This window comes from Vespa crabro, chromosome 1 (genome assembly GCF_910589235.1).
Source record: "Vespa crabro chromosome 1, iyVesCrab1.2, whole genome shotgun sequence".
NCBI classification, from domain to species: Eukaryota; Metazoa; Arthropoda; class Insecta; order Hymenoptera; family Vespidae; genus Vespa; species Vespa crabro.
Window position 1 is genome coordinate 18,589,928 of NC_060955.1, and position 16,784 is coordinate 18,606,711.

The following is a 16,784-nucleotide window of genomic DNA, read 5'->3' on the forward strand; positions in this document are numbered from 1 at the left end:
GACTCTTAATTTAAACTCACTCTTAATTTATAATCAACCTGTATACATACAGAGTGAATTTAGTAAATAACTAGACCGGACCATAACTTTTGTTTCTATTAAAAATAAAAAAATAAAAATTTTATCCTAAGTGCATCGGTGCAGTTGCAAAACGCAATTAATTACACTTATTTGCTTAAATGGAGAATCCTACGACTTTTTTTTTTCTGTCGCTTGATTCCTCCCTCGTGACATTCTGAATAAAATAGTGAATTGGAGTAAAATGATGAAATTTTTTTTTTCTTTTCTTTTCTTTTCGGCTGTATTTAAAAACGAATTTTAAAGGAAAAATAATTTAAAATGGATTAAATATTTTTTTCGTAAATGCTACGGATATTCATGCAAGCGCATATTTACGATCATATCTTTTCTCGAATTAATCATTTACATTAAAATCATATGGGGTTATATTTAGACGAGCAATTGCAATTGCACTTTGCAACTGCACCCATCAGGACTTTTATATATAAAAAAAAGTCGCATTACACGATGAAAGAACTTAGCGAACAATACAAAAGTTTCTTCTACAATTTTCTACTATTTTCGATTAGAAATAGTGTTAAATATATATATAAAGTTGGATCAAATTATTAGGTTCACATTGACATATATGCAGTTCGAAAAAAAAAATGTCAATAATGATTAATTACGATATAATTATGTATATAATCTGTGACGAGTGAAACGCATTACATTTTGTATATAAAAATCGATCGACAATATTTTTAGATCCTTCTTATATAGATAAGCCTCGTATAACACGATCGTGCAATTTTTAAATTTTTATCTCTTCATATTAATATATTTTTTCAAATACATAACGTGCCTTAGTTTTTAATGTTACGCATAACGAAATTTATATTTTGAAATTTATATTTATAATCATATATTTCCTGATTTTTATGTTAATTTATATTATACGTGCACTTGAATTAGAATAAAAATATATTCTCGTGTTTTGCATTAATGTTTGTTGTTTGTATAATTTAAAAAAAAAAAAAGAAAAGAAGAGAAAAAGAAGAAGAGAAAAGGACACTTAAAATAATTTTGAAAAAGAAATATGGAACTTAACCTCGTTTTTTTCTCTCTCTCTCTCTCTCTCTCTCTCTCTCTATTAAATCTGAATCTCAGCATAAAGCTAATTTATATAACGAGGCATTTTTATGAAACGAAATATTCGCGTTATACGAGGCTTACCTTACCTATTTAGTTCAATGGAAAATTTGTTCGACTGAACGATCGCGTTCGCTAATAAGGAACATATACTCGATGATAAAAGGAGGTCTCGTGTTACACGGATATGAGATACGTTCCGAATAAAAAAAAAAGAAAATAAAAAAGAAAAAAAAAGAAAAGAAAAAAGGATGGAAAGAATAAAATAAAAAAAGAAAAATCAAAAAAAAAAAAAAATAAAAAAGAAAATAAAAGAATGGAATACCTGTATAGTGATTCATCGATGGGGAGTAATGACCGCAAGAAGGTATCGATGTCGTGTTGCACCCTGGACCTAAATGGTAGAAAGCATACGACTTCGTGGAACAATTATGAACATCGAACATCTCTCTTCATTCTCCATCTATAGGACCTTGAAAACTAGTCTCTCAAGGTCGATCAAGTTCGATGACCACACTACTGAATATCACATTGTGTTGCGTCTCTCACCTTATTTTTCTTTCTTCTTACTTTTTTCTTTTTTCTTTTTTAATTCTTCACCTTCATATACAAAATTAATAGATCCTTTGTTAACCAAAACTTGAATTCTATTGAAATTTATATATTTATTATTATTAATATTTTCAGAGATTTGTTATTATTATAATTAATATTTCGAGAGAGTGATAAATTTTTGGAATTACACTGTTCCTTTAATTCTTTTTCTTTTTTCATTATAATTTATAGAATACATTTTTCTATCATTATAAAACTTTATATAACAAATGATTAAAATTATAAATAACAATTTTTTTTTTAATTATAATCCATATAAATCAATTACTTTAATTACAAATAATGTGTGTGTGTGTGTGTATTATAATATTTAGAATTATAATCTATATAAGTAAATTATTTTAATTACAAATAATATAAAAATTTCTTATTTGCGAATTACAATTTATACAATAAATTCTAATCTACTATAATAATAATAATAACAACAACAACAACAACAATAATAATAATAATAATAATAATAATAATAATAATAATAATAATAATAATAATAAATTAATTTTTTATAGAGAAAAACAAACTTAGTCAAAGGAGGATTTACTTAATGAACACAATAAGATTTATAATACAGGAAAAGACTGCATTAGATTTTAACCCGTTAGGAGCTTGAATTATGATCGTTACACAAGAGAATGAGAGAGAGAGAAAGAGAGAGAGAGAGAGAGAGAGAGAGAGAGAGAGAGAGGGAGGGAGAGAGGGAGGGAGAGAGGGAGAGAGGGAGAGGAAGAGACCAAGTGATGAAGGACGGAGGAGAAGAAAAAGCGAGGGTGGATTATCGTACAGAACGGTCTCTTCCTGTTTGGCACGGTGCCCATGCGGAGGAAACGATGGAAAACCTCGAGTTCTGCTTTTTCTAGAGAGAGAGAGAGAGAGAGAGAGAGAGAGAGAGATTTGGTCCATAGGATCGTCCTAGAAGATAGAAAATTAGGGGAGAGGAACAAGGAATAGGAGACAGGGTACAGAGGGGTGAGAGAAAAGTGGTGATAGTGAGGGAAGAAGAAAGAACGAAAGATCGAGGGAGAAGTGTGGGTGTTGTATTCCGTTGTGATGGAAATTTAGGACGAGGTCGAGTTATTCTGGAGTACTTTAGGAGTCACGTGATCGTAGAAGGAATTTTGCATTCGGCAAATTTCCCGTTGTTCTTGCAACTACGTATATATATAAAAGACGAAATGTTTCGTTTCCGATTCTTCTTCCTCGATGATTTCGATTTATCGAATTATTACATCATATCGTGTCTCTGTGTGTCCATATCTCTTTGTGTGTGTGTATGTGTATGTATCAAACCGGATTTTCATGCGTTTTCACTTTCTTCGTTTATCAGCCGCATCGAGGCTTCTTATTCTTTTTCTAGATCGCGAAACTAGATCAGTGATCATCCATCTGTCTGTAACGAACGGTCAGGTTCACCGAGCAAGGATTCTTTTTTACTATATTTTTTTTTTCTTTTTCTTTTTCTTTTTTTTTTTTTTTTTCTTAATGCCTACCCTTTTTCTTTGGGCGTTCATGTGCGTGTGTGCGCGCATTGATTCTTTAAAATTATAACAAAAAATGGAATGAGAAGAAAAGTAAGAAAGAGAGAGAGAGTCACACTTGAGTCTTTTTTCTTCTTTTCTTTTCTTTTCTTCTTCTTTTTCTTCCTTGCTTCTTACATGACGATCTCGAGGTCGAGATCATTTAAGGAACCTTTGAAATATCCCTTCCTTACGTCTTCTTTCGTTTCCTCTTCCTCTACTCTTTATTTCTCTCTTTTGACTCGTTTCGAGTGTTCTGTCTGGCAAAAGTGACTCTTTGTAACTCACATCCGTGACTATTTCGTAAGAAACCGGCTAAGCAACAGGCTCGTGAAAATTGTGAGCCAGGGGTAAAGGCTCATTTGAATTTTTAGAACGAAATTATAGTTCTCCCTTCTTCTCTCTCTTTCCCCTTTTTTAATATACGCTTGTCTCGAGTTTCAATTAGATCGTACTTACTTACGTATGTAAGTATAATACATTGTACATAATCGATTGACAACAATATCGATCTTTCAATAAATCATAAGAAATAGTACGAAAATTCGACGTTTTTCCATTCTTTTTTTCATTTTCTTTTTCTTTTTTTTTCTTTTTCTATATATATATATATATATATATATATATATATATATATATATATATAGAAATAAAAAAAAAAATATATATATATACTATCATGTTCTCATTGTAGGTGAATACGTACGTTGTAAAATTTGTACGAACGAGATCCATTCATGAAATATATCATAGAATGGTGGGTGAGTCATCTCGAGTTTGCACGAATCGAATGATATATACTACGTACATTTTAGAGGTGCTGCTGGTAGGATGAGCACGAGGAGGAGGAAGAGAAGGTGGTAGATGAGAAGGGTGAAAGCGGAGGAGGAGGATGATCATCTCGAGATATACGGGATGATGCAGCGCCGGAAATCTGGAACAAAGGGATGGGACCGCTGAGCAACACGAGCTCTCTCTCTCTCTCTCTCTCTCTTCGTCTCCGTCAGTCTCTCTAAATGTCTCTCCCACTCCTCTTCCTTCTCTCTCTCTCTCTCTCTCTCTCTCTCTCTCTCTCTCTCTCTCTCTCTCTCTCTCTCTCTCTCTCTCTGACTATCTCGGAATCCCTTTCAGTCTCTCGAATCTAGGCTGTTACCGTGGCAACAACACAGGTACAAGCCGACAGCAGAACTACGAAGGCCAGACGAGAGAAATAGAGAGAGAGAGAGAGAGAGAGAGAGAGAGAGAGAGAGAGAAGAAGAAGAGAGAGAAGTATCTCTATCCCTCTTTTTCAAACTAGCTTTCTACCCTTCTCCTACTCCTTCTACTTCTCCTACTCCTCTTTCTTTCTTTCTCTTTTACTCTCTACGCGGATCAGATGTTTGAAAAAATCAATAAGACTCTCCCTCTGCCCTTAGACTTCTCTCCTTCTCTCTCTTTCTCGTTCTTTCTCTTTTGCTTCTTCATTATTGTCACGTCGTTCGTGAAAAGAGAGAGAGAGAGAGAGAGAGAGAGAAGGAAAAAAAGAGGGGAGAAAGGATGAGAGGAGTTGATATACACGTGGGTAGTCTGTTCTGAAAGTCAGTCTACAAGCGAGAGCCGACTCAGCTGATCGTGTTCTGCTCTTTCTGGCCCTTCAAAAGGCTCCTTGTGGAGAACCTCTCACTCACTCACTCACTCACTTACTCACTCACTCACTCACTCACTCACTCACTCACTCACTCACTCACTCACTCACTCACTCACTCTGCTTCTTTCTTGCGTCATCGATTATTTATATTTAATTATATCTGATAGAAATAAACCGTGTTTTTTATAAACAGGTAGATATATATATATATGTTAAAAAAAATTCTTAAAATAAAATTTATTAATATGTTTAATTATTTTAACACGTTATGATAAGTATTTACACACTGTACTATGGAAAAATAAATGAATGAATTTGTTTAAATTGTCTGACAAGTATGAAACATCATGTTAACGATGATCGTTTAATTAAATAAATAAAATAATTAATAAAAAAAAAAAATATAAGTTATCACATAAACTGCCATGGAAAAAGAATTTATCGATCAAGAGTAATAAATACGATGTTCGATATCGATCATTAATTGTGCCTGTTTCGATATTTACGATAGGGAAGTAAATGTTAATAATCATTTTAGAAATCTAGATCAAACGGATCGATCGAGAGATCTTATCGTAAATAAAAAAGAATCCATTTATTTTTAATTGTATTATTTTACAATCGCGATTAAGAGCTCGATTTCTCGAAGACAGAGAGTCAAATCTCAATCGCAATTCGATGTTGATTCGAAGATTAATCTTTTTCTCTCTTCTTTTTCTCTCCTTTCTCCTCTCTCTCTCTCTCTCTCTCTCTCTCTCTCTTTTATTTATGACACGAATGTCATATCTCTACATATACGTATACAGATACACATGTATAAACAATTTGTATTAAACTCAATCATTCGCGTCCATTTTCTAACACGCGATAGTTTCTTTTCTCTTTTTTTTTTCTCTCTTTCTATTACAAGTTAGTAAATGCATTCACATTTTACCAATCGTTAGAAAGATACTATCGTAGAAATGCGGGTTGAAAAAAAAAATATAATTGAAATAGGATAGAGGGACTCTCTTCATTCGATCAATTCCGATCGATCAGATTTTAAAAACCAGTATCGCGTCATAGATCGTTGACCTCGCGTCCTCCAAAGATAGAAAGAGAGAAACTCCCCGTAATTTCACAAAAGGCCGAAAGTGTTGAAACAACGGCGATCGTCCATCCTTGCGTGTCAAAGGGATCATCGAGGCATATTATACTTTGGCCATCGATAATCCTTTTCCGTCCGATCGACTCCGAAAGCAATATCGAAAACGCGAACGACGAGAAAGGAAATCACTCCGAAAGACGCTCGTGAAAAAGATACGAAACTAGGTGCTCGCCTATAAAATACCATGAAATTATTATGAAATATATATATATATATATATATATATATATATATATATTTTACATTCAATAAGGGGGAGGATTCTCTATCGTCGTGACTTTTACAAAAATCAATAAAATTAATGATAAATGTATTTGCAAAGGATCAAAATTGCGTGAAAGGACGAATAAATTTTCTTTTCTTTTCTACCATCTTTCTTTTTCTATTTCTTCATTTTTTTTCTGTTAAAAAAAAAATTGCATAAATATATTTATATATTTATTTATTGTATAAGTATACTACTGTACCGAGTACAATTTGCATTTATTAAATATTGATCTTGGAATATATGAGCTAACAATTAAATTGATGGCGAGATAAAATGAAATAAAATGTTTGAAATAAAAATAAAGAAAAAAAAATATATATATATATATATACATATATGTATTTGAGCATACGTGTGACTACAAAGTTTTATGGCGTTATGAAGAATCGATTCATTTTTTCTTTTCTTTTTTTTTCTCCCCATTTTAATTTCTTCACCACCGGAAAAAAAATCACTTTCGAAGAATGAACAATTTTTTCTTGTCTATTTTTGTTCTTGTTTACTTTTTTCTTTTCTTTTTTTTTCTCTTTTTCTTTTTAATTTCATGATTTGTCATAAGGTCATCTAATATTTATCTTTTTTTTGCGAAAATCTCTATATATATGCATATATAAAAAAATTGTTTGAAAATCGTTACAATCGTGCCATCTATATCAGGAGTTGAGAAATTCTCGAGAGGGAGAGAGAGAGAGAGAGAGAGAGAGAGAGAGAGAGAGAGAGAGAGAGAGAGAGAGAGAGAGAGCATATGTCGTGAATCATGAGGAAGAGATAGCATGCGTGGATTCTAATAAGTATATCCGCGGCATTTGTGTGTACCACACGTAAGCGTGTACCAAAATGTCGAAGAACGCGTGAATGTAGGTTAGAGTGCGGTAGGGTAGCGAAGCCGCAGCAAGCGAGCAAACGAGCTGCTATGAGAACGAGCGAAAGAGAGAGAGAGAGAGAGAGAGAGAGTGAGAGAGTGAGAGAGAGGAGAAAGGAGAGAGAGAGAGGAATAGCGAACGCAAGCAGCTGACGCGGCGAAATCAATATTCCCACGTGTACTGCTATACGGTACATATATATATATATATATATGTATACATACATTCTCAAAGAATAAATGCTACCTGTGTACGCATCTATCATGATATGATGGGGGTCCCTCTTTTTATGCGGGAAAACACATTAAAATAAATGTCTAAATATAACTTAAATTTCACTTTGTGACTTCGTATAATCGTATTTTTAATTCTTTCCTTTTTCTCTTTTTTTTTTCCTTACCTTTCTATTTTTTTTCTTCCTTTTTTCTCTTTTTATTTTTGTTTTATATCGAGTGATTAATATTTTAATTTTATAATATAATATTTTTGACGATTTTCACACAAATAATTTTTTAAAAATAAATATATTCGAAAGAGCTCTTGGTTATTCTTTTTTTTTTCTTTTTTTTTTTTTTTTTTTTTTTTTTAATTATCTCACATCGTCACTTTAATAGTCAAGATTAATTTAAATATGCATATTCGGGAGCTTTTCATTTTCTTTCTCTCTCTTTCTTTTTTTGTTTTATTTTATACGAATAGGTACTTTTTCATTTTTCGACGTCAAATGTACACCATGTAAAATAATATGGAGAGATTATATAGAAACAAAATGGGAAGAAAGAAATTTGTAGAACGTAATAAAAAATTCGACGTTTATTATCAGAAATTATATATTTCAAAGGAAATATCTTTAATCGAAGACGATAATGCTAAATCGTAAGATATCGACATATTTTCTCGATAAACAAACGAAATAATTGACGCTCGTAGTATAAAGAAACTTTGCCGTTTAAATCGCTTTGATCTCTTCTGGCTTCATCCAATCTTTTCTCTTTCCTGAATATTGCTAATTTTTTTTTCTTTCTCTCTTTCTTTCTTTTTTTTTCTTTTTAAATATTTTTTCATCTTCAAAGTAACATCATAATTAAAATATTACAATATTATAACACATCAATGGTGTTATTACGTTAACGTTAAATTCAAATAATCGTTTCTAAAATTAAAATTGAATTTCTCGAAAAGAAAAAAAAAAGAGAAGAAGAAGAAAAAGAAGAAAGGGAAAAAAACGGGGAAAGAAAGAAAAACAGTATTATAAGAAGTATATGATCTAAGTACGAACCAATCAAGTGAGCTCCGTCGGTCGTGGCGCGGGCGCGTACAGAGCTTTCCGATTGGTCGACGTGCAAGGAGGAGAGAAAAAGCAGATTTCTGATTGGTTGACCGTTGGCGCCTAAGGCGGCTAGGTCACCAGGAATATGCACACACTCGGTCTCTTTCGATCTTCTTGTTTCACAATCAGACGATCACGGACCGCGAAGCGCATCGTCGTAGTAATCTATCAATGAATCATCTCCGGAGTGTTTTCCTAATCATTCATATCATACATTTGTAAAGTACTATAAGTGTTTTTTCTTTCTTTCTTTTTTCTTTATTATTCTTCTTTTTTCTTTTTCCTTTTTCTTTTTTTCTTTTTTTCTTTTTTTTCTTTTTTTTAATTTATTTGAAAAGTTGAACAAAAACATTTCGAGAAAGGAAAGAACAATATTGTGAGTCAAAGATGGAACCGTCCAGTAGACGACTCGTCCGTTGCGATAGAAAACGAAGACCGCGTAAAGGATAGAGAGAGAGAGAAAGATATATATATATATATAAATACATATAGAGAGAGGCAGAAAGAGAGAGAGAGAGAGAGAGAGAGAAAAAGGTATAGAAAGAGATAGAAAGAGGAAGACGGCGCACACGCGGGCGACTGCAATCAGGTGACGAGTCGCCGCACTTTCGGTTCACCCCTCTCTGTTTCTTCCCTCTCTCCCTCCCTTCATCCGTATCTTCCTCCGTACCTCCGTACTAGCGCGACCTAGAAGAGAAAGAGAGAGAAGATATGAAACGAGAAAACGGGAGTCATCGTCTGGAACTCGCGCGGCACGTTTCACATCTCTCTCTCTCTCTCTCTTTCTCTCTCTCTCTTTCACTCTTTTTTTCTTTCTCCCTTTTTCTTTACCTTTATCTTTATTTCTCTTTCTCTTTCTTTCTCTGTGTCTTTTTTGGTATATATATATACGCGTTTGTTAGATCGGTTCTCTCTCTCTCTCTCTCTCTCTCTCTCTCTCTCTCTCACTCATTACCATTATCGTCCGGTATTCTCTATCTCTCTCTTTCTCATATTCTCTTGTTTCCAAGCGCAGGCAAAAGAAAGAACGAGATACGCCTACCGCATTTCTTTCCTTTCTCTTCCTTGTCCTCCTCCACCTTCCCCTTCCTTTCCTCTCCTTTATCCTCCCTCTCTCTTGCCCTCCTCCTCCTTCTCCTTTTCCGATTCGTCTCGGTTATCTCGTTCGTCGTCGCAGACGGAAAGTGGACGTCGTTCGGTTCTCTTCTTCGCTATTGACGAGGTCTCGAATTCTTTAAGAAGGAGTTCGTTGAAATAAGATCGAGGAAAAGAAAGAAAGAGACAGACAGAAAGAGGGAGAGAGAGAGAGAGAAAAAAGGGAGAAAAAAATAGTCAACACGTGTGCGAGAGACTCCGTTTTGAAGTACATCGAGTTCGCGAAATCCTTTTTTTCTTATTGGCCATTTTTATATATATTTTTTTTCTCTCTCTTTCTCCCTCTCTTTATATATTTAACCATCGATCTTTTTTTTTTTTTTTTTTTTTTTTGTTATACATACTCTCTCCTTGGGCAAAGTGGCCGAGCAAACGCGCATACTACTCGTCGTCGTCGGCGTTTTGTCAGAGACAACCCGCTAAAATTGGATACTCTTTGGTGTGAGGAGATAGGACGGTATTAGTGCTGCTGCTGCTGCTGTCGCTAGTGGTGGTAGTAGTGGTGGTGGTGGTGGTAGTGGTGCTGGTACTAGTCTGGTACTGGTGCTCTGGTGGAGGTGGTGGTGGTGGTAGTGGTAGTACTAGCTAGCGGTGGTGGTGGTGGTGGTAGAGGTAGCGGTAGTGGTAGTGATCGTGGTCGTTCAGGAGAAGAGAAGAGAGAGAGAGGTGGTGGTAGTAGTAGTGGAGGTGGTGGAGGAGGAGGAGGAGGAGGAAAAGAGTGCTGTGCACGGTGTACTCGCAGCTGACCGAGACGACGAGCTGGACGATGCACCGCGACGGAAAGGCATCCTGGCCACGATAACGAAGGTACGACGAACTTTACGCACCGTCAATAAATATCTCGATTATTTTCGAGTATTCCTCAAGGATACGAGAGAGTAAGCATCGAGAAAAAAATTATACGTGGAGGAAAGATGGATAATAAATCGTTGATCGTAATTATTTCTTCGTATTTTATTTCTTTTCATTCAATTTCTTATTTATTCGTTTGTTTATTCTTTACTTTTCTTTTTTTTTTCTTTCTTTCTTTCTTTTAAAAGGTCGTGTACGTATCAGTGGATTGTTTAGGTGAAAAACGGAAGATAAAGAAAAATGAAATGAAAATTGGTGAATTGTTTAGGTGAAAAACGTAAGAAAAGAGAAAAATGAAACGATGTCTTTCCGAGTGAAGTTTGAGAAGCTTATGACGTTTTTATTGTGTGTGCTCTAACATTTCTCGTTGATCTTCATTTAGTTAGTCGTTAACGTTCGGTGAGGTTGTTTTCTCTCTTCTCTCTCTCTCTCTCTCCTCTCTTTTTTCTTTCTTTTTTTTCTCTTCAATGTTTTGTGCGACAATATTGCGTTAAAAAGACACGATGCGTGACTTTATAATTAGTGTCTATATATAATGACGTAACTAGTGATGGAAATTCACAAAGGATGTTGTTCCCGTACAAAAAGAGAGATAGAGAGAGAGAGAGAGAGAGAGAGAGAGAGAGAGAGAGACTGAAAAAGAACGAGAGATAGAAAGAGAGGGAGTGAGTGAGTGAGTGTGAAGGGCGGGGGAGTTTGTTTCGACGTAAAGCTCCTAACGAAGACATGATTTACGATTTTCTAATGAACTTTCTAATAAAAGCTTCAATTAATAGAGAGAGAGAGGGGGGGGTGGATAAAAAGAATTTCCTTCGTTTGTTTTTCATTGAAAATTTGTTTATCATTATTCCTTTCATTTTTACATTTTTTTATTTTTTCTTTTTCTTTTTTTTTTTTTCTCCGTTAAGAGAGGAATATTTGTGCATTGAAAAATTAACTGTATGGGGATTTGATTTTTCATTTAAAATCGAAAAAGAGAATTCTTTTTTAGGACGACTGTGAGGAATATATTCCATAAAGATATATCGAATTAGACGGAAGTTAATTGAGTTTGTTATTAAAACTAATAACGCATCGTGAACCTACAGTGGCAAACCATTCGTGGTTTTGTTCGACCACCATCGTTAGAGAAACGCTTTGAGTCTCGCTTTTCGCTGTTATACTCTATCGAGTTCACCAAACCATATAGTTCTTTGTATATTAATTATCATAATTGCTGATTGTGTTATTTTTATGATCATAAATTTATTAATTTTATCATTGTCCATATGATCAGAGAAATTAATTAAATTAGAAATTAATTAATGATTAAAAAGAAAATTGTCCGTTAGAAAAATATTTTCATTAAAAATTTAATCGCACTTAGAATACATATATAAATATCCCGTAGATGTATGTACGACTGATATTATATTTATATTATATATATTATATATATTATATTATATTATATTATATTATATTATATTATATTATATAGATATTATATATATATAATATATATATATACATATATATATATGTATTATATATGTAGGCGTCCGTATAACTTACAGATGCGTTTGAATTTCGGATAATCGTTCTTTCGTTTTATCGACGTACCCAATAGTAGATGTGCACATGACAATTCTATTCTCGATTTCGATACCCGGTCAGAGATTCTTTTTATAGGCTATCGAACTTACGTCCGTCGATAATACAATTCTCAAATAGTTTCCGATCGGACAAAAGTCGAAATCGAAAATGTAAGAAGAAAATGGTGGGGTGGGATGAAGTGGGATGGTTAGGAAAAGAAAAAAAGTAAAAGAAAAAAGAAAAAGCAAAAAAATATGACAGTGTTATAAAAATATATATATATATATATATATATATATATATATATATATATTATTCTTAAGAAATCATTGAACAATTTGTATCAAATCGTTGGTTTACCTATCTACTTTCTTCAAGGAATCTCAAGATTTCTCGTAATGTCTGCAAGAAATTCTTCAAGTCAGTGATATCCGAATACCATTTGAAATTCAACGTGGCGTGTTATGTCCGAGGAACGTATCTGTAGAAACCCGAAATAACGTGCTTCACAAACACACGCACACACACATACACATAGACACACAAAAAAAGAGAGAGACAGATAGAAACGGACACATACAGATTTTGAAGAGTATATCACAAATCGAACAATATCGTCGTTGGCAAGCCAACACTGACAGGTGTCACTTAATATATTATGGTACTTTCCATTCTCGACTATAGATAGCTCGATTATCTGTAATTCTTTTTTTTTTTTTTTTTTTTTTTTTTTTTTTTTTTTTTTTTTTTTTTTTTTCTATGTCATTAACCCACCCACTCAAGCTCCACCAACCTTTTCAATCTATCACGAAAGAAATTATTAGATCGAAATTTGTAGAGCAGAAAATACATAAGGTTGTCTCATATTTCTTTTGATATTATTATACTCTTGGAAAATGTTATTAAAATTTTATCGGAAAAAGAAAAGAAAAAGATCCAACAATAAAATATATAGCAATAGTTGCATCGTTCTATATCTGATAAAAATATTATAGACTCGACTATTGCTTCTCTAACCTTTCGAATGTTTGCTATTAGCCTTTTTTCTTTCTTTCTCTTTCTATTGTTTTTCTTTTCTTTTTTTTTACACGTAACGCAGAATATTGCCGAGAAATATCGATGTTTTCTTCGGTGAACTTAATTTCTTTCGGTGGCATGTAATCTCGTTTGGCAGTACACCTGTGTGTGAGGACGAGCAGAAACCTCATAGTTCCGGTGTGTTTCGTAAAATTACCATCGTCTGATAATATATATAAAAGAAAACATATATGCAGACTCATAAAATGATAATCGCTTAAGTTAAAGAAAATTACAGTAGAGATTTCATGAATTTAAAATTAGAAGTCGTGTACGTACCTTTCAGTTTTGTATATTTTGTTGTTTGAGTTCTGTACATGTATGGTTTTTATTTATTTATTTATTTTTTCTTCTTCATTTTTTTTTTTTTTTTTTTAACCTTCTCGTCTTCTTCCTCTTCCTCTTTTCTTTTTTCCAACGTTTTTAAATACATAAATTATAACTCGTCACGTATAACGTTACAGTCGCATTTCCATATTTTCCACATTTCTCTCATATTACGTGGAGTACATTTGAATAAGGTTTCAACTGTTTGAAAAGTAACACACGCTATATATATATAATCATTAAAAATTAGAGAACAAGGAGATCTAGATCGCGTGGTATAGCAAAGCTCGCATTTCTCGATCTTAGAAACGTGTTGCGAGACAAAACGGAACGGTCGCCGTGCTTGGAGACCTTAAATCCGTTAGTAGGTGAAAGAGCACGTTGCGAGGAGGCAAGAGATAGAGAGAGAAAGAGAAGAGAAGTAGAAAGAGTAAGAGAACTCGAGTAATTCGATGTGACTCACACTCAGAGTATCCATGGCACAGAAACTCCATGACAGCCATTGTGATCGCGCCTTTCTTTCGAGACCTCGTCAGGGTTCACGATCTCGGACCAGTTTCTTTTTACTACCTTTACCAGTTTTGTTTTATAAGTAACTGACGACGACGACAACGACGACGATGACGACGACGACGACGACGACGACGACGACGACGACGACGACGACGATGAACGACGACAAGGAGGAGGAGAAAGAGGTGGTCGGGTCCGTTGGGAAAATCTTCGATACGATCTAACTCTCGTTCAGCTTTGAACGTTAGCCTAACACCGTCAGAGTATATACCTGAGGAAAAGGTCATTGATCCTTCCTTGGATAGACTTCGCTCGATCGTGCCTAGTTACTTTTCCTTCGTCTACCAACATAAATTCATTTTCTCGGTCGGTTGATTGGTCGGTCGGTAAAACAGTTAAATTTTTAATGCTTAATGTAATAGATATTAATATTGTATAATAGATATTTATAAATATATATGATGTACAATTTAATCTGAAAGTTAAAAGAGTATTGTTATTTTTTTAATCTTTATTGAATAATTTTTTTTAATTTTTATTGAATCTTTTTTTTCTTTTTTCTTTCTTTTTCTTTTTTCTTTTTTCTTTCCTTTTTTTTTTTTTTTTCTCGAAGCGTGGAAATCGATCATCAACAACCGTTACGAGAGGACATTTTCATCGTACTAGAAATAATAAGATCCGGGTGGTAGAGCTCTCTCGGTGAGTTGCGAAAGGGAGAGAAAACCGGGCCGACTCCCGACCCTCCTTTGACCCAAATAACGTTCGGATCTGGATTGACGCGTTCGCGAAGGTTACTCCAACGATGTTTTTCTTCCTTTGGAAAAACATTTCTTTTTTTTTCCTCTCTTATTTTTCTTTTTTCTCTTTTGTTTTTCCTTTTTTTTTTCTCTCTCTCTCTTCCTCCAGTCCGCCTCATTCTTCTCTTATTCTTCTTCAGATCGATTCGATTCTACTCGAGTTTGAAGTTATTATCTGTTCATACTCGACCTATATATATATATGGATATATATATATATATATCCATGTATGTATGTATATATGTATATGTATGTATGTATGCATGTATGTATGTATGTATGTATATATGTAATAAGAAAGAAAATAACGTTATCTCGCGATTTAATCGACCACTTTTCACATTGATACATTTAAGAAGAAAGTCTCTTGGATAAAATTGGAAAGTGACATTACGACCTCTGCAATTGTTGACGTTATCTCATGGAATTTTGGCAATGATTGGTAGGAATTTTCTTCGAAATCACCTCGTAAATGTTCTTGTGGTCACGAACAGAGGAGACCCTCTACTATCGTGTCGTTTAACTCGGAAAGATTTATTCGACGCGACAAATTTATTGCACAACGCTACTCCACACGCCGTGTATTATTATTAAACCTTCATGGTCGGCACAAATTTTTTATTTTTATTTTTTTTTTTATTTTTTCATCTTCTCTTTTTTCCAAAAGCTTTCATATAATATTTATCTAAACATGGTATCTACTTTCGTAATAATCTAGCGATCTACTTTTCTTACTTCTTTTTTCTTTTTAATTATTGTTTATTTTTATTTATTTATTTATTAAGAGCACTTGCAAGGTGTAAACATAGAAAGGAAACTTTATCAAATTATAACGGGCATTATTCAAATTAATTGATTTTTATTATAACACGACTATAAATAAATAATATTAGGTCAATGATGCCTGGTAGTTGTGCATTACAAAAGGTTTATCTAAAATAAATAACATTCTTGCATAATAAATTAAAGGGTAACACAATAGACAATACCGGCCTAATTCGTTTTATTCCAAACAAGCCATCTCGTACGGTTTCGCAATATGTGTGTGTGTGTGTGTGTGTTTTTTTTCCTTCATGTTCTCCATGACGAACCTGACCGTGAAAATAATTCACGGAGAAACCAGATTTTTCACGTCGTCTTTCACATACGGGATCGTTCAAACTTGTTTGACGGGTCATCCAATCGTTAGCGAAAAAATTCACTCGAAAATTCACTTCGACCGGTCCTTTCGTAATGTCGATTCTAATAAGAACAGTTCTAAACATATACGAATTACTTTTCGTATATAAACTGTTTTTTTTTTCTCCCCGTAAACATAAGCAATTATATAAAAATATTTATTTTCGATTGAGATAACGATGGAGAATCAATGATATTTATTATTTGAAAGATATCGAGGATCGAATAATTATTTCTTTTTTATAAATTTTGTTCTCTTCTCTATTTTATTTGATCTAAAATGTTTGTAGGAAAAGAGAAAAAAGAAAAGAAAAAAAAAGGAAAAGAAAAGAAAAGAAAACAAGGAAAAAAAGTCGTCGCAGTCAACGTCCTGTTATTTCACCAAACTAATCTCTCGTGAACATCGTCGAAATCGTTCTCAAGGTATTATCCGTCTCAGTGCCGACTTTTTGCGCGATGATTCCGCTAACCGTGAGAAAGTCAAACATCAAGAAGGAATACCTCCGAGACCTTTTCACGAAGAAGGGACCTATAAAAGATGTCCCTTAAAATTGATCCTGACATTCATCTTTCAAAGAATACTCTGAAGATTCATAGATCTATAATCTCGAAGGAATGATTTATCTGACGTTTATTTAAATCGCTCATTTAACAGATCGTATATAATAGTGATCTTTTCTTTTCTTTTTTTTTTTTTTTTTTTTTTTACAAACTAAAATTTCGTCATTTTGTTAAGCGTAAAGAAAATGTAAAAAAGAAAAGGAAAAGAAAGAAAAAAAGAAAAGGAGA

At 33.5% G+C, this 16,784-nt stretch overlaps 1 protein-coding gene and 1 long non-coding RNA gene across 8 annotated transcripts in view; one reads left to right on the forward strand and one right to left on the reverse strand.

Annotated features, from left to right (window-relative positions):
- LOC124430963 (serine/threonine-protein kinase tricornered) overlaps window positions 1–16,784 on the forward strand; it is a 107,361-nt gene that overhangs the window by 66,875 nt on the left and 23,702 nt on the right. The window contains exon 1 of one of the 7 annotated variants that reach the window (XM_046978303.1): window positions 10,338–10,481. The exons of 5 other annotated variants lie outside the window; for them this stretch is intronic. Coding sequence is in view for 1 of the 2 variants with exons in the window: in XM_046978295.1 (XP_046834251.1) it covers window positions 10,828–10,871 (44 nt within the window). In the remaining variant the exon portion in view is untranslated. Of the gene's footprint in view, window positions 1–10,337; window positions 10,482–10,806; window positions 10,872–16,784 lie in introns of those variants that run through there. One more of the 7 variants, XM_046978295.1, reaches the window with a different exon arrangement.
- Window positions 9,564–10,142, reverse strand: LOC124430994. The gene is made up of 2 exons (XR_006943888.1): window positions 10,019–10,142; window positions 9,564–9,751 (listed from the first exon to the last, which is right to left on the reverse strand). It is a non-coding gene; the product is annotated as an uncharacterized LOC124430994 (long non-coding RNA).